The sequence below is a fragment of the Salminus brasiliensis genome, chromosome 5, assembly GCF_030463535.1.
Source record: "Salminus brasiliensis chromosome 5, fSalBra1.hap2, whole genome shotgun sequence".
Classification (NCBI taxonomy): Eukaryota; Metazoa; Chordata; class Actinopteri; order Characiformes; family Bryconidae; genus Salminus; species Salminus brasiliensis.
The window spans coordinates 11,971,268-11,994,967 of NC_132882.1; the positions used below are offsets into that span (position 1 = coordinate 11,971,268).

The 23,700-nt window shown below is 42.3% G+C and overlaps 1 protein-coding gene across 1 annotated transcript in view; it reads right to left on the reverse strand.

Annotated features, from left to right (window-relative positions):
• The window catches only part of lancl2 (LanC lantibiotic synthetase component C-like 2 (bacterial)), a 36,984-nt gene that overhangs the window by 7,602 nt on the left and 5,682 nt on the right, over positions 1-23,700 (reverse strand). The window contains exons 4-6 of the mRNA XM_072679387.1: positions 17,482-17,628; positions 6,150-6,332; positions 1,419-1,595 (exon numbers count right to left, since the gene is read on the reverse strand). Coding sequence (XP_072535488.1) covers positions 1,419-1,595; positions 6,150-6,332; positions 17,482-17,628 — 507 coding nt within the window. The remainder of the gene's footprint in view (positions 1-1,418; positions 1,596-6,149; positions 6,333-17,481; positions 17,629-23,700) is intronic.

Sequence of the window (23,700 nt, forward strand, 5' to 3'; positions counted from 1 at the left end):
AATGGAAAGCAGCGCTGTGTGAAGCTGTGCAGCATTGCTGAGAGGCTGGGGAGGGCATGACTGATCCTACAGTAGCGTTTCCTGCCAGCATGCTGAGTGGCTGAAGAGCCAGTCAACATGAAGCCATGGTGCTTAGCGCTCTGCTGCAGCCCCCTGCAGGGGAGGGGCTTTAGTAACATGCCACACCCCCTGACCTCAGTGGTGAGTGGGGCAATATGATGCAATGAATATTGCACAATAACAGGTTTTATTTGGACTTAATTTCAACAAGCAGTTAGAGGATGTGCATGCATTAGCCTCCTCCTCGGTTCTGAATGTGCCGTTTAGAGCTGGTTTAGAGCCAGAGAAAGGAGGGTGGTAGAACAGAGCGTTTGATGGGATGGGAGGAATGTTAAATCTTCCCATATTCCAGATACAATGCAATACAATATCTTTGTCATGTGAATAACTACAACCAGACAGGGTGGTTTTGGTGGCGTGGACAACAACTTCTGACATATTAACTAAAAACACCTTAAATAGTGACGCAGTTCTGCTATTCTGTTGAAATCTACACAATGTAACTGCGGCACTATTTAAGGTGGAACGGGAAGTTTGAGGAAGAGGAAAGCTTGGAGCCTCGCTGTAAACGTGACACAGCAACCACAAACCGCAAACTTCCCATTCCACCTTAAATAGTGACGCAGTTCTGCTATTCTGTTGAAATCTACACAATGTAACGGCTGCACTATTTAAGGTGGAATTGGTAGTCTGTTTTGGCTGCTAACTGGTAACGTCACTGCACTTGTCAGTTCAAATAAAGCTGTGCTCTGTTTTGCTCACTGAAATAATGCCACAAACTAACTCTGTCTGGGGTAGTTTTGAAAAAAATTTAAGTTTGTCTGCATCAGGTGAAGATCAGGTCTGTTAACAGCACTTAGAGGAAGCCTGGAGGAAGCGGATTAGAAGCCACTAAAAACGCCTATCTGGGTCCAAAATCCTAAATCTCTGGATTGAAACGGGACAGCCCTACTTAAATAAATGACTTGTAAGGAAGTTTAGGTGGAGATGCAAACAACTCAATCACCTAATTTAAAGACCATTAGGAACTTGGGGGACTGTGTTGAAAATGTGTAAAGAATAAAAAAAAGGCAAAAGGAAGTATATGGACAGCAGGTGAGAATGTTAATAAAACTAAATAAAAACAAAAAAGTTACTATCCACTAAATAGTGACCGGCACTCTTAAGCTTTGTTCAGAGTGTAGGTAAACCAATCTACTGCCAAAATCCAAGTGCATGTAGTGTAGATCAGATAGAGATATATATATATATATATGCAACTTAATTCCTGTTACTGTGGAGTTCTTCCTTTATCTGCAATCAGATTCATTTTATACTGTTAAAAGCAGCATTAGTTAAGTGCTGCTGCAGTTACATACCTTGCAGGCTCTGTACAGGTATTTCTGCTCCTGCGTGAGTTTGTAGAGGGACAGGAAGGCGTAGCCGTTGCCAGCCGTCCCGTGACAGATTCCGTAGCCCTTCCTCAGTAATCCTCTCTGCCAAATCACCTCCCCACACTCCACTGCGTCCCTCAGGTACTTCTCATCCTTAAACACCTGACAACACACACACGAAAACACAAGGTTACAATTCAAACCACTGACTGTAGAAAACATGAACACTGTGGTTCCACTCACTTCCTGTCTGCCATGTTGTCAAATTTGTAACCAGAGTCTGCACAGTACAGAGCAGAGGCAGAGCCAGACTAGCCTACTTATTTGGTAGACCCGCCCCCTTCTCCCAGATCAAGAGCGTCTCAGACCACCTTCACTGAGCTTACAGCGCAGAAGCAGAGGTCTATTTCTCCCCTGGATTCCCAGTGTGTCTAGTAAGTGTGACCTTTAAACAGTAAAAGTGCAGCTAATGGAAGTTCCACTACAACTCCGCTACTGGATGCAATGAACAGAAAGGGCGAGATGCAGACCCTGCAGATGGTCTTTTTCAGGTCAGCTTCTGTGGATTGGAATTGGAGTGAGGTGCTTTTGGTAAATTCAGCAAACTTGCTGGCTGCGTGGAAGCATTTTAACATTGTCTGCAAATGGCCATTCTTGGGTCATTCTGACTGTGTTCTGCTGAACTGTCAAGAGAGAGTAAATCTGCAATTTCAGTTTAAATTCATCACTTGAACTCAAAACACCTCAAACAGTCCGCAGAGTACGAGAAAGACGGTGGTGGCAGCATCAGCATCAGCAAAAAGGAAGACGTTCCTCCTCCCAGTTCCAGCACACCCCCTCCATTTGTGGCTGTTATTGGTGTATAATGACTGTGTGTATAGGCCTAATAGACATATACATATAAAATAGTATTTTTATTTGGAGCAGATCAAAATATAGTTTCACCAATGTATTATTTTCAGTCATTTTGACATACTGTATTTTTACTTTTACTTGGGGGCAAATCATTTTAAGCTATCTTTTGCTTTGTTGGTTTGTCTGCTGGAAATTTATGAACAACTGGGTTCTGTTATATATACATACACACACACACACACACACACACTTTAACTGGGTTATTGTAAAGGTTGATTAAAGAGGTTAAAGAAGTCTAAAGAGGCTAGAAGAAGCTGCCACCATATTGAGGGACTGTAATGTCTCATTTTAATGAGACATCACACACTAGCCTCAGAAGCTGCATCTATCCCTGTTTATATCAGAACAGTTATAGTTTGACTTATTTATTTATTAGCTTATTTATTTATTTATTTATTTAGTTACATACTTATTTATTTATTAGCAGTTTTTTTTGGGAGCGGTTTTGTTTGTTTGTTTTGAAGCACGACCATTCCCAAGGTTTCTTCCTTCCAATGAAAAACATCACAGTCTTTCACTTGGTTTGACAGGGAGGGGAGGCTGGGGAAGCTGGGGAGGCATTTCTTAGATGAACTGGAACAGTATAGTTAGAGTATACAGAGATCAGTGCTTACCTGAGAAATCTCTCTGCACTGTGCATTGCTAGTGGTTTAATATTGCTAACAGCAGCACAGCACTCGGTAGGCAGATTTGCCTGCAGTGCTTGTGAGTGGCAGCTCTTTTAAAAAAAATAAATTATATATATATACATATAAAAAAAGAGCTCTGACTCAATGTGCAAATCAAAGGCTGGTAGGTATTTTCAGTAGCTTGTGATTGCAGAGGCTGCAAAACTAATGCTACAAGTTGGAGGCACAGAAGAAAGTGCTCCAACAGGAATCCACCCGAGGGCAGACTCTGAAGCTTAAACGCATATTAGCCACTTCTCATGCTCCTTCGGAAGGAAGGGACGTGAATGCAAGAGTGACGGCTGAAAGGCACCCTGTCATTTATCGTAGTGGCAGAGTTAAACACGTAAGAGAGGAAATGCAGTTTCCAAATATAACACATGCTCAATTTCTCCCACCAGCCCTCAGGCACAGTCTTCTTCAGAGAGAGAGCGCGAGAGAGAGTGCGTGAGAGAGAGAGAGAGAGAGAGAGCGGGCAAATGAACCATCTGTCCATATCCAAGTGCGAAGGAGTGATGACAAGAAAAGCGAAGAAGGCTTTTCACTGGAGCAGAGAAACGTTAACCGCAATAAAAACGCCATTACAATCCAAACTGTTTAACGCAGCAGAAAAGGGAGGTGGAAGCGGTCAGTGACAAACCACCAACTGCTGGACTAATGTGTACATTCTCTAGGAGACAGCAGAAGCAGTAACGCATGGCTCTCCTTACAGCTCGTAAGATGACTGCAATTTTCAGGTTCTGACTGCGTAGGGTCATTTTTTTGGCTGAGGGGTCGCCTCTTTCCCCCCATTCTGTCAATATCACACCGATATTCAGACTGGAGATCCCTTATCCTATACAGGAGGTTGTAGGTCCATCCACTAGATGTCAGTGTGGGCTGCTTAGTTGAGAGGGAGTGAGAATGCGAGAGAGACAGACCTACATAAAGGGAGTGAGACAGTGAGACAGAGACAGAGATGGAGAGAGAAGGAAAAGAAAGAGAGAGAGAGAGAGAGAGAGAGAGAGAGAGAGAGAGAAAGGGAAAAGAAAGAGAGAGAGAGAGAGAGAGAGAAAAGGAAAAGAAAGAGAGAGAGAGCGAGAGAGAGAGAGAAAAGGAAAAGAAAGAGAGAGAGAGCGAGAGAGAGAGAGAAAAGGAAAAGAAAGAGAGAGAGAGCGAGAGAGAGAGAAAAGGAAAAGAAAGAAAGAGAGAGCGAGAGAGAGAGAAAAGGAAAAGAAAGAAAGAGAGAGAGAGAGAGAGAGAGAAAAGGAAAAGAAAGAGAGAGAGAGAGAGAAAAGGAAAAGAAAGAGAGAGAGAGAGAGAGAGAGAGAAAAGGAAAAGAAAGAGAGAGAGAGAGAAAAGGAAAAGAAAGAGAGAGAGAGAAAAGGAAAAGAAAGAAAGAGAGAGAGAGAGAGAAAGAGAGAGAGAGAGAGAGAGACCGAAAAAGTATGAGAAAGACAGACTATAGACAGACATAGAGGCATAACTACATAGTGAGACCAAGAAGGAGTGAGACAGACAGACAGACAGAGAGAGAGAGACAGAGAGACAGACAGAAACCGATAAAAGCTGAACTACAGACAGAAGGAGAGGAAAAGACAAAAAGAAAGAGTGTGACACACGGCCAGATTCAGAACTAAATACAGAGACTGATGGGGAGAGAGAGACAGAAAGAGAAATAGACAAAGACACAGGGCGGGACAGAGAAAGAAACACTGAGAAAGAGTACGGCAGAAAGACAGACTACAGACAGAAGCAGGACTACACAGAGACACAGTGAGAGACGGCATAAGAGACAGAGAACGAGTGTGAGACGGAGACACCGAGGCAATAGAGAGGCAGTGAGGGTGAGGGAGAGATGGTATGACCTTGTTGTATGCAGTGCAGGTCTAATAGTCCAGCTGTGGACTTTATTACATTACAGTCCGAATCCGCTCGGCTCTCGGGCCGCTAATCAATCTTCATAATCAGATCTCAGTGTTCATCAATCATTCTGATTAGCTTCCTGCGCTCGCCGCTCATATTCATCATGGAGATGTATTGCAGAACCAGAGCTGCCACGTTCTCTTACAGACGCAGCTCCAGTCAGAGATCACTAGAAACTGAAACACACACATTTACATTTAAAGCATTTGGCAGACGCTCTTTTCCAGAGCGACTAACTAAAGTGCTTCACTGTTTACTCAGATTTAACTTAAGGATTTAACGAGAGGTACAGGCTAGGATCCAAAAGATACCCAAAGCTGGATGCTGCCAAATACACAAGTCAAGACAAGGCAAGACAACTATATTCACCATTAGTGCTGCACACATATGGAATTAGGCCGCCGCCTTTAACCCATTCGTGCACACATACAAACACACATACACACCAGGGATCAAAAAACACACAGTGGACAGTGAGCACCTGCCTGGAGTGGGGGGCAGCCATTGCTGTGGCCCACGGGGAGCCTTGCTCAAGGGCCCAACAGTGGCAGCTTCCCGAGCCCAGGTATCGAACCCACAACCTGGTCATCAATAGCCCGGAGCTCTAACCACCGATTCACCACTGCGTGGGTACCTAGATACACAATACTCAACATACACTACACTTCACCCAAGCCCTCTAGGAAGAGGTGGGTCTTAAGTTGCCGTCTGAAGACAGCAGGGGGAAGTTCGTTCCACCACTCAGGTGCCAGGACAGAAACAAGCCAGAATGATTGTCTTCCGTGGATCTTAAAGGATGGTGGGTCAAGCCGTGCCGTACACGAAGCTTAAAAGGGCTCTAGCTGATGGTCAAAACTTGATCTGTACAATCAACTACGGAGGGGCTAGTCCATTCTGGGCTTTGGGTTGGCTTCAGGGTTTTGAATCTGATGCCGGCAGGGAATGCAGCAGAGGCGTTACATGGCTGAACTTGGGGATATTGAAGACAACCTGTGCCATGATGCTCTGGATCAACTGCAAGGGCCTGATTGTCATTTCAGGACTTGACTACTGCAACTCCTCTCTGGCTGGTTTTCCTAGAAGTACAAACAGACTGAACAAGCACCTTGATGGTGCCTCTGGAGAGGAAAGGGTTGTGTCATTCACAACTACATCAAAGCTTTGTGCTTCCGCAGATGTAGTGACCACTGGAGTTCAGGACTATACAGGGTCTCTGCTTGCCACTTACCTTATTGGCCATGATGAGCATGTGCACCACGCCTGGCGCTCCGTGACACCAGTGCACCAGCCTGTCCGTCTCGTTGCTGAGAGATGATGGGTAGTTGCCTGAGCGGAACTTTTTGTGCCGTACATAATCTACACAGGGTCGAACCAATTCAGCCAGAATCTCAGGATTCACCTTAGCGGAGGACTGCAGAGAGACACAGAAACAGAATAAAAAAATACTCAGATGAGCCATAACATTAGCATCACACCCTGGTGGTCCTGACCACTGCAGAACAGGATGACAGGAGGCTAAAAAGTATGCAGAGAATCAGACAGACTACATCTGTAATGATAGAACTACAGAGTGCTCATATGTGGTAAGTGGATAAAGCTGATCAAATGAAAAGTCTAGAGTATAGAAACAAGGAGGTGGTGTTAATGTTCTGGCTGATCAGTGTATAACTTGCGAAGGAGGGAAAACAAACAAACAAAAAAAAAGCTCTGCGCCACGTTGAACATAAAACCTTCCAGAAGTAAGCAAATGACCAACTGGAAAATGTTGGCAAGCTAAGCTTCTAATCAGCTACATTCATTCATATCCTCTGCAGATTAACATAAAAGGTGTTAGTAAGTTGTTGGGCCAACACAAATCGCCAGAACAGCTGCAATGCTGTAAATGCACTATACAGACAGAAGTATTGGGACACTTGCTCATTCATAGTTTCTTCGAAAATCAAGGGTATAAAGAGTTTATCCTGCTTTTTTTGGAGTAACTGTCTCTACTGTCCAGCAAAGGTTTTCTACTAGATTTTGGAGTACTGCTGGGAGGATTCCACTGCATTCAGTGACTAGAGCGTTAGTCAGGTCAGGATGTTGGATGATCACCACCCTACCTCATCCCCAACTCCCCCACTCATCCCAAAAATATAGAATGGAGCCCCAGCCATTATTCCAGAGAACACAGTTCCATTGCTCCACAGCTCAATGCTGAGGGGGAGGTTTAATACCCCACTACCCCACGCCTGGCATTAGGCATAGTGCCAATAGGTTTATGTTTATCTGCTCCTAGAGTCCTGTTCTACTAGCAAGATGTCTCTACTGGGAACAGGCAAGCTGTGTGTGTATATATTTGCACATCTGTGTCAGCAATAGGTGTAAATTAAAGTAGCTGAATGCATCATTAGAAGCGGTGTCCACAAACATCTTGACAGTGCATATTCTATAAGTGTCTGTAACTGTGCTGCTGAGGTCATTCAATATTCTTCTATAAAATATTCTCTCAGCTGGAGTTGATGATGGAGAGCGCTATCCAACACATCAGTCACATCACATTCAGTCAGGAGACCTGTTGACTCTGAAGGTCATAGCATATGACATTTTCATTCTCAAGCTCTTGTGAAGGTCTCCCATTAAAAAGTTTCATCATTTAAAGATAAAGATTTAAGAGGATCAGTGGGAGTAACCCTGCAGTCAATTTCCCCTCTAAGTGAACCCAAACCATGCCAGAAAATGTCCCCAAAACCATAAACACAGCCAATGGACACCTTTGCTGTGAGCCATCAGACCTGCACCATTCCTATAGGTGGTTTTACACCACTGGACTCTCCAAAGGTCATTCAATCATGATCAACCACATAATCTTCTGGTGGGTTCTCAGTACTGGAATTTCTGCCTCTGCATTAAAATGGTTTACATGCACTTAGCAGGTAACATGGAGGGGTCCACATCAGCCCCATGCAGAATCTTTAGTGGTATCCCACAAGGCTTAGTACGAGGCTTTCTTCTATTTTTACTTACATTTAGTACATTACATTACTTGCATTTGTTTTCTTGATGCAGTAAGATCCTTATGCTTATTATTTCTTTCTCACCCTCTGATTTTGGCATGTCATCATGGATAGGCACTTTTAGAAGTGGCTCTGGACTAGAGCATCTGCTAAAGGCCATAAATGTACTATTATATTCTTATTTGAGCAGTTTTGGACAAACAAAACTTTGGAGTTGTTCATACAAATACAGTCTAATAACTGGGCTGCCATCCGTGCCCCTATTACCATCTTTAAGATAAGATTCAACTTTCAACTTTTTAAAAAAGCCAATGAAATGCATTTAGCATCCAACCAGAAGAGCAAAATCTTTGATGTGTCTTTAATGATTTTAGGTAAAGATCAGACATTGGCATCACATTTAAGGTCAACATTATAACTGCACTTGGTGAAAAATGCATTCTGACTTGATTAAGATGCACAGTTTGGACTTGGAGAGACTTACAGGGGGTACTTTTAACTTGATTATTTCTTCCTACCTCTGCAATCCATCCCTTGGGCCAGCTTGTATACCTTTAAACAACCCATCCAATGGGCCAGCATCACTAATAGCTCAAAAGCAACTACGTATACAAGTAGGCATGTTCATTTAAACAAGAAGAAAACTCACAGTTTAATCTCTCAGATATGTAACAGATATCCTGACATTGATTTCCCCCCCCCCCCTTTCCTCTCAATCCAGTTCCATCCAGCTTCCATCAGCACCTCCGGTCTGAGAGAAGAAAGACTAGAACAAGATGAGAATGCATTCAACAGTCTCCTGAGTCACAAACACCACCACAGCTGCCACAGTTTTCATATGTAGCTTTCCACTGCTGCTGCTGCTTTCCAGGTAGAAAGAATCACAGAACATATTAAAAAAATAACAAAAAAATTAAAATAGCATCCAGGTTTGGTTCTGGTATCTTGCTGAAAGCTCCCACTGAGCTAGATGTGGCACTGCTGTTAGCAGCCGGAGGTGTGAGGAGAGCGGGGAGTGTTTCTTGCAGAGTTGATTCTCACTGGGCTGCCAGGACTTTCTCAGCACCGAAAACTTGTCAATTTGCATGGAAATTGCTAGAACTGCCACATGTCCCTCTGCAAATCCACTGGTCTGATGTGGCCATGTTTCACAGCACAGAAAAAAAGCCAGCCAATCAGAACTACGGTCAATTACATACAGAACCACTGAAACATTTGTGAAGCTTTTAAAATGATATCCTGCATTTCTGCACAAATTTGACCTGTGATTAAATATTCTTCACTAATCCTGCTTTCAGCAACTGGTGTGACCGCACTGCACATCATACAGACCACACAGCAGAAAAAACCCCGGACCTGCCTGATGTTTTGGAGATGCTCTGACCCAGTCGTTGGTCCATCACTAGATCCTTATCAAAGTGGCCCAGATCCGTACACTTGCCCATTTGTCCTGCTTTTAACACATCATTACTTTCATTTATATGGCCATACATTTAAGGCATTTACCAGACGCTCTCATCCAGAGCGACTTACAAAAGTGCTTTGCTATTTACCCAAGAATAACCTCAGCTAGAAGGAGTGACCAGCGAGTTCTCAAAGGAGATCTCAAAGGCAAGATCGTTTTTTAAGTCCAGCAGTTCCCGGGATGTACAGCAGCTCCGTCTTGCTGGGGTTAAGTTTGAGGTGGTGAGCCGCCATCCAAGAAGAGACGTCAGCGAGGCACTTTCAAGACCTGACCGTTCACTTGCTGCCTAACATATCCCACCCCTTGATTGATTGATATTGTAGATGAAGATAATCAATGCTTTTTACTTCACCAGTCAGTGGTGCTAATGTTATGGCCAGCATATACCTTCCAAATATTTATCAGTACCCACAGCACTAGGTTTCAGAGTAGGTAATGCTACTGCTGCAGCTGTAGAACTCTTAGTCCCTGAACAGCTGCTTTTAATGCTGCTACAGTACTGTTCAGTGCTGCATCTGCTGCAGCTACGGCCGTTCGCCCTGGCTTCACTACTGCTGGTTTAGACAGTATGGTCAGCTTCTCTGTCACTTTCCTGGTGCGGGAGCTTCTCTCAAAACGTGGCCATTTGGGTTTCAGCTGAATAATGAAGAGGCTAAATCCAGCAAAAGTGTAATACCAGCACAAGTATACACACACACACACACACACACACACACACACACACACACACACACACACACACAGTCCCATTATAAAGACAGCACAGCGCATTATTATGATCAGTGGTCCATGTCCTTCTGCGTCACCATGACGCACAGCTCCATCGCCTTAGCAACCGCAAGTGAGCCACACCCAATCAGTTTGCATGGTCTCTTTGAGGTGTGTGTACGAGTCCATTCTGCCGCCTTCCGCCACTTCAGAAGCCGTTTTATGGGCAGCGGGACCTACTCCAGGCATAACAGTTTAGACCCTTATCAATAATTCAGCTCCAGGTTTGGATGCAATCCAGTTCGTTGTTGAGGGTGTTGTTCCCGAATAACTGGCGTGGTCAGGGAAGCTAAATGTAGGCTGCTGAGTATTGATACCGGCCAACATTTCACCAGTGTTAGAAAAAGCTAAAGCAGCTGAAATTGTGGGCGAGGGAAGCTTATTGATTAGTAGATGCTGGGCTGTGGAAGCTGAGGGGGAGGGGGAGAGAAAAGGGAAATATTGGAATGGGAATATTTCACACACACACACACACACACACACACACACACACACACACACACACACACACACACACACAGTGGCCAAGCTACACTACATGTCCAAATGTTTGTGGACACCCCTTTTAATAAAACGCATTTGCAAACCAGTGTCAAGGGGTGCAACTTGTAGCTCAATGCACACACACAGCACAATGATGATGATTGATGCTCCATCCAACACATTTGGGATGAGTTGGGAAGTTCAGGTTGAGGTGGGGTGGTCACTCAGTGCTCTTGTTGCTGAATACAATCAGATCCTTACAGCAATGCTCCAAAATCTAGTAGAAAACCTTATATTCTGGACAGTAGAGACAGTTACTCTTTTTTAATACCATTGATTTTAGAAGAATTATTGAATGAACAGGTGTCTAAATACTTGTCCATAGTTATATATTAGAGCTGTCAAGAAATCTTCACATTGTTCACACACACGCACACACGCACACGCATACCCCCTCCCTCCACTACAAAAGCACACCTCTTTCACACACTGCGTAATCACCTTATTAGGTTTTCACCTTCTCCCACAACACACACACACACAAACACCAACACACAATCATTAGATCATCTTCCTGCCAATTAAGGGCCCCAGCCAGCCTGCTGTCACGCTCCCTCTGCTTACAAATGAGGTAGATAATAAACCCTCTCCCCCAAATACAGAGATCGATCTTGACATTTTGATTTTCAGCTGACACCAATCCTTTCGCTTCATCACATGCAGAGTTTGAGCTCCTCTTCTGTACGGCACTGATTTTCAGCACCGCCTGCGCTGTGTTTCAGCACTGTAACAAGAACACTGCAATTTTCCCCAGAGTCTTACCAGATAGTGTTGCGGTTTCTAGCTGAAGAGATAGTAGCCTGATTAGCTAGCTTATAGCCTAGCAGCCACTCACTTTCCTGGATTTGGCTTCTTCAGACAATGGCACAGGAAAAGGGTGGTCATGAGGCCTGGTTTGCATAGCAAATACGTATCATGATACCGGGGGTTACGATATAATTTATTGTGATATATGGAAACACTGTAAGCAAGTCAAATTTTTAGGAAAACCTAGTTTAAAATCATGAGCATAAATCAGAGTAAAGTTTATTTTCTATGCATTCAGAACAGCAGGACTCTGAAGGCATGTCGATAGTGTACAACACCGCTGTCTAAAGGTCAGGGTATAAGCACAACACCAAATGAAAAACTGTCTGCCAACAATCTCTGACTCAAACATCAATACTGTGTTCCTGAGAATCGATACAATATTACACAACTTAATACTGCGATACTTTGATGTATTTATATTTTCTTACAATCCAGTAGGTAAAGGTGCACGTATTTGTCACTGTATAGTGTACACTGCACAGCAAAATGTGTCCTCCGCATTTAACCCATCTGTGGTAGTGAACACACTCTCACACACACACTCACACACACACTCACACACACACTCACACACACACTCACACACACACTCACACACACACTCACACACTCACACACTCACACACTCACACACTCACACAGCGGTGGGAGCCAACTCCAGCACCCAGGGAGCAGAGAGGGTAAAGGGCCTTGCTCAAGGGCCCAACAGTGGCAGCTTGCCAAGCCCGGGAATTGAACCCATAACTATTAACGATGGCCCGGCGCTCTAACCGCTGAGCCACCACTGCCCATGCCCATACTGAACGTGCATTCCCAAAACTAGACTAGCAGACACTAGCGGTCTTATGTTCCAGCACATTTTCCCGAGGAGGCTGATGCATTTGACGGAGTCGCAAAAGCCGTTTACTGGTTAAATGACGGTCACTAGTGGGCTGGGATTATGTAAATTCTGGGGGTGTAAGTAAAATCAGTCAAGATGGTTACGTAACAGTCTTGGAGTTTAGCATCTGGCACATTTTACAGCTCTGCTTTAGTTATGCTGGATTTCCTTTTAAAAGAAGACTCTGAATTTGAGGTTCATGGATTGTCACTTCCAATTTTCATTATTCAACCAGCCCAAGCGACCTACAGTTTTCACCATGATTAATATAATATATTATGATTATGATCAGAGGGGTTAAACAGTTTAGATGGTTTGGTAACTTTTATCAATCATTTATAAATAGTTCTGATCAGAGGAGGATGGGTCAGGTCCCCCTTGTCTTGGTTCCTCCCAAGGTTTCTTCCTCCAGCTCTGAGGGAGTTTTTCCTTGCCACTGTCGCCGTTGGGGCTCACTGGGGGTCTTGGATCCTTCATGTCTTTTTATGTAATTTCGTAATTTCTAAAACGTGTGTATTTCTTAGGCTAGATTTGTTCCAGGATTGGATCAGATTTTTCCTCCGATCTCCAATCTGCCATTTTCTGCTGATCTAGGCCCAATACCGATACTCACTCGCACTGAATTGACACCTCTTTTCCTCTTGAGTCTCAGTCAGCCCAAATGTGGCCATACATTACACAGCAGGAGCCCCACTGTGAAAAGCTCCATTAAGCCAAACCACATCCCAAAGCACCAAGGGTAAAGCTTAGAATGGCCCGCCACACACCAGAGGTCAGAGTGTTCCACTTGTGTTGGTGTGATCATTGCAGAACAGACCATTTCACACACTCCACACACATACATACATACGCACACACACACACACACACACACACACACACACACACACACACACGCCCCAAGAGGGGCGGATAAGAGATAAACTTTTAAACGCTTTTAAAAACAGGCTGAAAAAGGCTGGAGAACATGCTCCTGGTTGAGGAAACTGCCTGTACAGCACTGGAAGCTTCCATGGAAATCCATTAGTGGAGTGAGGGATTAAAGCTCAGTGGTAGAAGTAAGCATTGAGGATAATGCAAAAATGCGAGGGAATCCATGTACATGAACAGACTGAGGCAACTTACAACTTTTTAAAAGATTGTACACAACTTCCACACGGTTTCAGCTGCTCTCCACACAGGCCATAACAGCCAGACAGTGCAACAACCCAGCTGAGATCATAAAACTATCCGCAAAGCTACAGAAAATCAGCAACCCAGCCTGCTAACACCAATGACTGTACAAAACATGGACAGCGCAACAGCTCTCAAACATGAAGCAACAACAGGTCCAGCATCTCAGCCGGCTGGTTGAAGTATGATGTGTAGCTCAGTCCATCCCCATATGTTTAAATGAGAAACCAGCCCTTTTCCATCTCATTTACCTCCTCTATCCATCTCCAACTTCTATCTTCAGTGACTAATTCCAGAGGTTAGTTTTCCCAGTGCTGATATTGGCACAGTTTTCATTTCCCCCCAGAAATCATATTTTTAACCCATATTCTGCTCTATCACAAGAAGGCAGGGTTACACTTAGCAGGGAACCCTGCAGGGATTGCCTGTCCTGGCTGAAAGACACCATCTGCAGGTCCTGCACTGCACCCTTTTTGTTCATGACCTGGAATTGCTAAAAGGGGACAGGTCAACCAAATGAGCAGGCTTCTACTCTGGTCTCCACTGCACAGATTCTGGTTGCAAATTTGTCAACATCGTAGACTATGTTCTATTGAATTTCTAAGGAAACGGTGATTGATTAACACTTACTGTCTCCTGACTGAGCTGGTGTTGACGTATTGTGGTTTTACTGGCATCTGAACGCACAATCACTGATGATCATGATCTCTCAATCACAAAATGCATCCAGAACTGATGGTAGGCTGACCAAAGAAGGGAGAGAAGCAGACTGAAGAAAGCCTCGGATGGAGGACAGGGAAGCATTTAAAAAAGGCTAAACAGCTAATAGCTAACACTAGTCCGACCAGAGAGGAGAGAAGGGTCAACAGGAGGACATGAGAGAAAAAGCTAGCGTTCTTCAGCTAGCTAATCGTACACAATTGTGCAACATAGTGACTGACTTTGCGTCTGAGGAGGCCCATGCTGGTCATCATCCGCCTAGTTTTGGGAGCATTGCAAGGGGATAGAGGAATCCTAGTGAGAGGGTGGGTTAATTGTAGGGGTGGGCAATACAGTGATATTTCATATTATTGTGATACATTTTGTTAGCATGGTACGCAATTTGCTTTTCTAAGCTTTTCAAGGATATCATCAGTGCCTCAAGAACACTAATTAAGAATCAGTAATTAGTCATTTTTATTGGATGAAGTGCCACAGATTCTGAATAATATTCATAATAATAATAATCAGTCTGGGAGAGTATTTGAACAGTAGTTTTTTAAGAATCTACCACTACTGTTGCATTTTGTCTATGATCACGTGTGTCATGATTATTATTGCGTCTCATAAAGAGCTCTTTAAATATTCTGATACCTCATTTTTACCATATCGCCCAGCCCTAGTTAACTGGCTCAGCTAAACTAGGGAGAAAACTGCCAAAATGAATTTTAAAAACATATTAGCAAGCACAGCCTTCGCAGTTATTCGTATGGTGTCCCAAACCGCACATAAGCACACTAAACAGTGTGGGTTTAAAACCGAGCAAACACTCATCAGAAGTGTTACTAGGTAGGTAGGTAGGGTACAATGTGTGGTTTGAGACCAACCACACCAATGGTACAATATGACCACTGACAACTGTGGTTCCAATAGCTCACGTTACAGCACTCTCTCCTGTGTATATTACTGTTAAATTATATCAGTGTCAATATTATACTATTGGTATGTTTGGCCCCTTAAAATTGATATTGGCCATGATTGATCACGTCAATATGAGAACGCATAGAGAGGGAGACTCCTGACACAGTTAATCAGTTAACCAGTTAATTAGCAGGACCCAAGTGACCTCATCTCTAATAATGTTCTTGCTCAGGGCAAATGCTGCATTTTGTGAGATGGAGCAACATATTTGGGTAAACAGAAAAGCCCTCATTGGGACACTCTGGGCTGCTGGCCAACAGCATGAGGCTCGGCGGTCTCTTATGAAATCTGGAGTTCGATATCTTAAAAGTTCTCCATAAATTATTCACCAGCTCTCTGGATTCTCCAATCAATCTGAAAGACAACTTGGGGGAAAGTTCACCCGACTCCCACTCCCAAGAAAGAGAGAGTAGGGGAACAAATATATAATCATGTAAGCCTGGAGGTTAACACCTAAATCTGTCTATTTTTTCATAGACTTGCTCAGTGGGGAATAACAAGAGTATAGTTTCTCAATCCAGAGCCGATGAACTCCCAGACGGTCCATAGTTTTGCTCAATTCCTGCCACAAACACATCTGAACGACAAGGAATACCTGCTGGAGCTGTGCTGGGAGCTCAGATGGCGCGCAGTGTGGCCCAGTTGCATTACACAACACCACCACAGCACAGCGCAGCACAATGCAAACAACACCTCTCCTGAAAGCCGTTGTGTGTGCAATGCGCCCTCAAACAGCTACTTCAGCAGCGCTGTTATCAGAAGAAAGAGAGAAGAGCGAGATCTAAAAGCTGCTCTACAATTTGCACAGCAGTATGTACGCACATACAATTGTAGCACTGGCAGGATTTCAGGCATAAATAATAATTATGAAAGCATACCTGTGAGGAAAAACTTACATTATGCATCACACCAGGTCTGTGTGTTGTTAGTGCTGTACTTCCCATACATTACAATTAGTGCTAGACACCAACATCACACCAACAGAACTGGTATAAAGACCACTCACCAATCAGCCTATAGCATATAGGAGCACTTAGTATTTCTATAATTGCAGGCTGTAGTCCATCTGTTGCTCTACATCCTTAGCCTCTTTTCACCCCGTTCTTCAATGGTCAGGAGCCCACAGGACTGACCACTACAGAGCAGGTACTATATATGGACAGAGGGTCTTTGCAGCTCTGACACAGTGGTGGTGGCGAGTGTGTTAGTGTGTGTTACCCAGGGTCACTGCAGTGCAGAGAACAACCCACCACCCAAGGATTTTTTGTTACTGTGCCTTTAAGATAGGTGTGTGTAAATGATTTCTGGTATAATCAACCATGATGTTTTGTATATTATAATAATAATAATAATAATAATAATAATAACAACAATATATACTTCAGTGGTTAACCTGCTTTTGGACGAATATATGGATTTTGGTAAATGCAATTTTTTGTGACTTTATAAAAAGAATTGATTCAAAATTGGTTGTTTTTACAACTTTTTCAATGTTTACACACTTAACAAACTCATATTTAGCAACTCGAGTACAAGAGGTTAAATAATTGTGTTCGGGTTTGTGTTTGGTGTGAGCGAAAATTCCTGAAGCATAAAATAAAAAAACAACACTTCACATTTAGGACTTTTATTTTGTATGATATGTTTATATTTGGTCAGAAGGTTTTTAAAAAAAATGAATTTCAGGTTAAAAGGGCCTTAAATAGTTAATATTTTTTTATTTTTCACAATACTTTTGAATGTTTAGGACAAGAAATCCCTTCCTTAATTCCGAGTATATCAGGGTTTCCCCTCCCCTACGCTACACTGGAATATTACTAGCTCCCTCTCGTCCTGCTGCATCCATTACAGGCTCCACTGTTTTTCTTCAATTTCCGCAATCAATTGCTGACTGAGGCTCGGACCACCAGAAGAGCAGCCTCTCGTTACCAGTCATCAATTTGAGTCAATTAAATGCTCTGTTCAAGCCTGAGACAGACACAGACACTCTCTTACTTCATTATAAAAGTAGGCCATGCCTGAATATGAAAGGCTAAGTGATACTCAAATTTTACCTTAGAGGGTCTTTGCGTGTGTATGAGTGCAAGTATCTCTTGTTCGTAATCAGCTACTAATTAAGAGCTGGGTAAAAGGGGACAAGTGAAGCTAGTCTGATGATTTAATTAATCGCAGAGCACCGGTGCCAGACAAAAGTGAGAGCCCAGTGAGTCTAAATCTGGCACCAGCGAGCCACAAGCCTGTTCCTCACCTGCATCAGCATGTAGTAGATGCCAGCCAGGCCATGAGCTGCTCCTACGTACTGCTTCTTATGCCACTCGTAAAGCAGCGGACAGCGCTCGGTCTTCTTCTCTTCTTTCGACAGGTTCTTCCCGGACTCCAAAATAGCCGTCACCACCTGTAAAAACATAGAAAAAATAAAATAAATTAAAGCTTTAGATAGGTCAGGCAGTTGATTGTAGAAAAATACTGGGGATTTAACTTTAACATTTTGTCCTAGCCATGGAAAAAAGGAAAAAAAGGGAAGGGAAAAAAAATAAAATAAATAAAAATAAATAAATAAACAAATAAATAAATAAATATATATGTGCATTCAGCTACTTTAACAAACACAGCTTGTCCAGTCCCTGTAGAGACGTACTGCCAATAGAATAAGACTCTCTGGAGCAGATAAACATGAGCCTTTGGGCTCCATGCCTGATGTCAGACGTGTTCTCTGGAAAAATGGTTGTTGCTCCAGCCAATACTTTTGGGACGAGTTGAGGTGTTGAGGGGTGGGAATTTCCCCACTGCGGGACTAATAAAGGACTCTCTTATCTTTATAAGTTAATATATGCATCGTTGAGCATTACGACAACTCCCATTCCTGTCGTTTCAACCAGCCCTCTTTGACTAAAGCTCTTGTTACTGAATGCAGTCAAATCCTCACAGCAATGCTCCAGAATTTAGCAGAAAACCTTCACTGGTAGGTAGAGACAGCTACTCCAACAAAAGCAGGATCACCTCAATGTGGACGCAGAGCTGCAGTGGAAACATGCAGACTAAGCAGCTGTCACATGAACAGGGTGTGGAGAAAGGAGTTATAGAGCCATAAAGGCAATGCAGCCACACACACTCACACTCTGGTGTGTGAGTGGAGAGCAGAGTTACATTAGTGGGAGGTGTGGGAGTTCCTATAGACTTCTATAAAAAAAAAAAAAAAAAAAAAAAAAAAAAAAAAGTATAAATAGTTTAAAAATGAGAACTCTTTAAGGAAAAGTCGGCCAGGAGATGTAAAAAAAAAAATTGATGAGGGGAACTGGCTTAGTTCGATTTTATTGATGCTACTTTGCACATGCTTGGTTTTAAGTGTTAATGGGAAAAGGTTATGGGAGTTTTATTTAGCAGAAAAAATTATAAAAACACAGAATTTTGTCTTCATTTGTTAGTTAGCAAACATAAACAACCTCAAGCTAAATTAAAAAAAGCTAATAGCTGGGCCCTTAGTGGTCCAGCGGACTAAGGCGCGGCCACTATGATCAGAGGATCATTGGTACGTACGGGTTGGGGAATTTTTGGTCCAAAAAACACGATTGCTACACAAAAATTATTTGGTAACTGAGCAATTCATAATTGATTATTACAATAATCCACAGATTATTTGACTATTAAAATTAATTTGTTGCCGTCCTACTTTCACAATTGCACAAATGAATTTTATGTCAAACATTATGTCAAAAAAGACAAACATGTAAAAAATAAAGAGGCTTCAAGTACAAGTACAATAAGTGCAAGATGTTAAAACTGTAAAGATTCAACACACAGGACCGAGGAATATTTAATTTATCAGCAAATAATGTACCAGCTGCCAATATGCACCCCTATTAAAAAAAAAAAAAAAAAAAAAAAAAGATGCTGGGGTCATCATTTCACAACTATTAGCATTTTATTAGTGAAGCTAATGACCAGGAACAGAGAATGGCTGGCATAAGCATTTATCTTTCAAAGCAAGACTTTTCTGCCATCATATTTAACCTCTGGGTGCGAAGCTAAAGCAGGTGGTCCTACAGACAGGTTTTCATTGGGTCAGCATTTATCTGACCAGCGCTACGCTATAGTTACAGGTCTCCACTGAGTCTCAGCTACAGTAAGCTTGTGTGCCGCCTTCTAGTTTATGCACGGATGATGAAATGAAACATGACATCCTTCCACAACACAGCTGTCTGCCAGGAACCGAGCTGGCGACAGTGAGGTGCAGTGCAGCACTGAAGAATTAACCCATAAAACAGCTTTGTCATCCAGGAAGCACTGCGCTGCTGATCTGCAGAGTACAGAGGCAAGCAGGAGAGGGAGAGAGGGGAGGGGAGAGGGAGCACAGGGCAGATAATAAAAAAGGGAAATACTAGAGGAAAGACCTGATTTAAAAGAAAGCCTTTTAAACGATTTCTCCTTATTTTTAACAGTGCACTGGAAGGAAGCAGAGATCTACCAATCCAACTTCTTGGGTCTCAACATTGATGCTGAAAGCTGGAAACTGTAACAGTACACACTAAATTAAACACTGGAAGGAAGGGAAATCTAGATATATGAAAGAATTGCAGTATTATGTTTTGTAGTACTGTAATACTTCTGAAAACTGTTGTTTTTTTTTTTTGGGGGGGGGGGGGTGAACAGTTTACATGTAAGGATTGGTGGCAGAAGGTGGTTCAGTTTTCAGACCTCACTGTTCTGACTAAGGTGAGGAGGTGTGTTTTTATGCTAGGACAGTTCTCCTAAAATGTATTTTAAAATAAATAAATAAAACTCACAACATACACTAAATGGACAAAAGTATTGGGACATCTGCTTATTTATTGTTTCTTCTGAATCCAATGGTTTAAAACAAACAAATAAATAAATAATAATTTTTAAAAAATCTTGCTTTTGTTGGAGTAACTGTCTAATGTAAAGGCTTTCTACTAGATTTTGGGGCATTGCTGTGAAAAATCGATTGCTACACAAGAATTAACTGAGCAATTCGTATTTGATCATTACAAAAATCCACAGATTATTTGACTATTAAAATTCATTTGTTGCCGCCCTACTTTTACAATTGCACAAATGAATTTACATTATGTCAAAAAGAGAAACGTAAAAAAAGTTAAAGTACAATAAGTGCAAGATGTAGAACTGTTTTTGAACTGATTTAAAAATAAATAAATAAATAATAATAAAAAATATTTAATTCTAGCTTTTGTTGGAGTAACTGTCTACTGTCCAGGAAAGGCTTTCTACTACATTTTGGGGCATTGCTGTAGGGGTTTCATTGCAAGCAGCAACAAGAGCGTTAGTGAGGTCAGGATGTTGGATGATCCCCACCCCACCTCATCTTTAACGCCTGACTCATCACAAAAGTATTGGATGCTCTCAGCTCAATGCATAAAGTATGTGAACTTGAGCTTCTGACTAAAAGCCATGGAGATGAGACTAAACAGACCACCATGTTAACAGTATCAGTAAATCACAGAGAAAAGAAAAAGGATGAAACACACATGAAAGAGGCCAATCCACTGCCAAGCGAAGCCGACTGCCTGCACTTCCCTTCAGCTAAACTCCCAGAAAGATTTATTTTCTTGTCCTGGCATTCTCTCATGCTCTCACTTCATTAATATTCATGATGATATTCAGAATACAAGCATTATTATAGATTGGCGAGGATTTACAAACGAGAGGAAAGGCTACTCAAGGATGCTGGAACAAGCCATGTCAAGTGTGTATAAGTTATCCAAGCTGGCCATGGCCCTGGTGTAGGTTACCTGTCACAGATCTGCTCCAACATCAGTTATTTTACTAGTACACATTTTATGGTATAGACTAAGCTACAATCACAACTCTGAACATTTTAACAGTAAAATCAGCTTCTAATTTCCCAATGGCCTGAATTAGGTTAGAATAAATGACCAATTTAATCACAATTAAATCAAGGGCATATGCACCTGCTCCTGCTCCTCCAGTTCTTTAAAAAAAAATGGACCCAGCATCTGATGAGGAGCTTTTTTGGTGTTGCTTAAATGAAGTCAGGCCAAATACAGACTTCATTACTTCAGTCTATGAAAAAGACGTTCTTAGAACATTTCTTCAGTTAAACAAGCTTGGACACATATATATATATATATATATATATATATATATAAATAAACCTAAGCAGAAGAACTGAAGAACATGCTGATCCAAAAGCTTGTCAACATTTCTTTTCAGTTTCAATTTCTTTGGTGATGGAAAAAGGTTTCGTCTCGTAACACTAAAAAATACAGGCAAAAGCAGACTTCTTGCTCTCATTTAAATACATATATAAGAAACAGCAAAGCTAGCTTATAAAGAAGCCAATATAAAAAGGCTGCAGGGAATTCCATCAGCAGATGAATATGAAGACACTCCTAGATTCCACTAAACGCTGGGGTGGGCGAAGGGTCTACGTTAAGAAGCTAAAAAGAAATGAAATGCAGAAGGAATAAGCTTTTATTGCCTTTTCTAAAACGGCGGAATTCACATTTCATAAATATTAATAAGCAGAATTTAGTGGTGGTGGTGGTGGTGGTGGTAGTGGTGGTGGTGGGGGCGGTTACAGAAAGCTGCAGTGCTTTAGGAACAAGAACAGATAAGACAGATGCTTTCTGGACAGTTTGGAAGCATGGTGGAGGGAAGGAGTGCAACAGTGTTGAGCTGCCTTGCTATCTTGGGTCTGGACAGCCTGCAGTCTCTAAGGGGCCAACGAGGCTCAACTTGAAATCAACGAGATCCACGTTAATCGACTTACTGTTCAATACATGGACCTTTATTTTTGCTGATTATGTTTACTTAGCGAGGAGAGACCATTAATATGAATGAGAGGGTACGAGGACTGTTTAAAAACAGTGGTTTTGTTTGATTTATTATGTATTTATTAACAGTTATTTACTTTTTTTTAAGTATCTGAAGTAATGCCATCATTATATAAGTGACATAAAATGTATTTATCGCAATAATTTCTGGCATGCATCTTCCCAAAGGACACTGTTATTGCACCAGGCCTAATAAGATCTACAGAAGAAAGTCAGTGTATGTCTGTGTGAGAAACTTGTAAAAGGTTGTGTGTAAAGGCTCAGTTATACTGCCTTTCTGTACAAAAATGAAGACGTCCGTTTCATGATTCAAACGCCACTGCTCATACACCTCTATGCGTCCTTTACGTTGGCATGGATATTAAGCAACACATCCACTATAGAGGGCAGTTCTGCGTCAAAGGGTTCTGACAACAAACATGACAGAGGGTAGAGATATCAATAATGTACTTACTGCAATAAAAAAGTAGTAAAACAAAAGTTCAACCTGCCCCCAAGGTTTCCAGTGGTATTGTATTATTTGGTCCGCATCCGTGTGCTTTCAGAGAATGTCCACAAATACGGACAAAATGAACACAGAGTACAAACAGAAGGCTCCGAAAAATATCAGTATTTTAACACCTAAACAGGGCTTCCGTGTCTGTGTTACCTTCTGGCTCTCTCCTTTTAATGAGGCTGTTATAGTCAGACCTGCCGGAGTCGTCAGACACACTCTGATACTGCTCAACATTCTCTGCTCTCCATAAAATTCCTCGCAGAACTAACTCTCTCTTTTTACGTTCTCCGAGTAAATGGCCACCCAGCCCGACCTGCTGGAAGATTGCCCACTGAGGTCAGACCAGCTGCCACCTACCAGTCCGACCAGCAGGCCCCGCCCCCACCATCACCACTACCACCCATGCCAGACCAGCGGCACACCCTCCTACCATTGCTACCTGTCTAATGACTGTCAAAACCTAATTGGACTCTTAACTATCTGCCACTATTAATATCACCACTATTAATTATCTACACCATTATTATGATTATGATCAGAGCAGTTCAACAGTACAGCTGGTTTGGTAATTTTTATCATTAATGTTTAAATAGTTCTCATCAGAGGAGGATGGGTCGGGTCCCCCTTGTGAGTCTTGGTTCCTCCCAAGGTTTCGTCCTCCAGCTCTGAGGGAGTTTTTTCTTGCCACTGTCACCGTTGGCTGCTCACTGGGGGTGTCTGATCCTTCATGTCTTACGTTATTTCTTTTTTGTCTCGGTCTTTTACTAATAACCAATTATGCCAATTATAAAAAGCTATACAAATAAATTTGACTTGACTTAAGGTGACTTGACTTTACTTGTTACATAACAGCAACCCAACTGACAACAGAGACCCCATTCACACCTGGACACTGCATGCGTCTTGAGCATCAGGACTAGATGTGGATATAAAGGCCAAGCCACTTTAAAATGCAAATATGAACACACCCAAAACCCATTTAAACCAGGTACAAATCCCATTACTCAAACCACCTCTGGTTTGTAGGTCTGAGACGCTTGAGCTTCGTTTTAACAGTGTTTATGCATCTGTCTCTCCAAGAATCATTCGACAAGCAAAACACCAGTAATAACTGCCACGCAATGAGCAATATTTG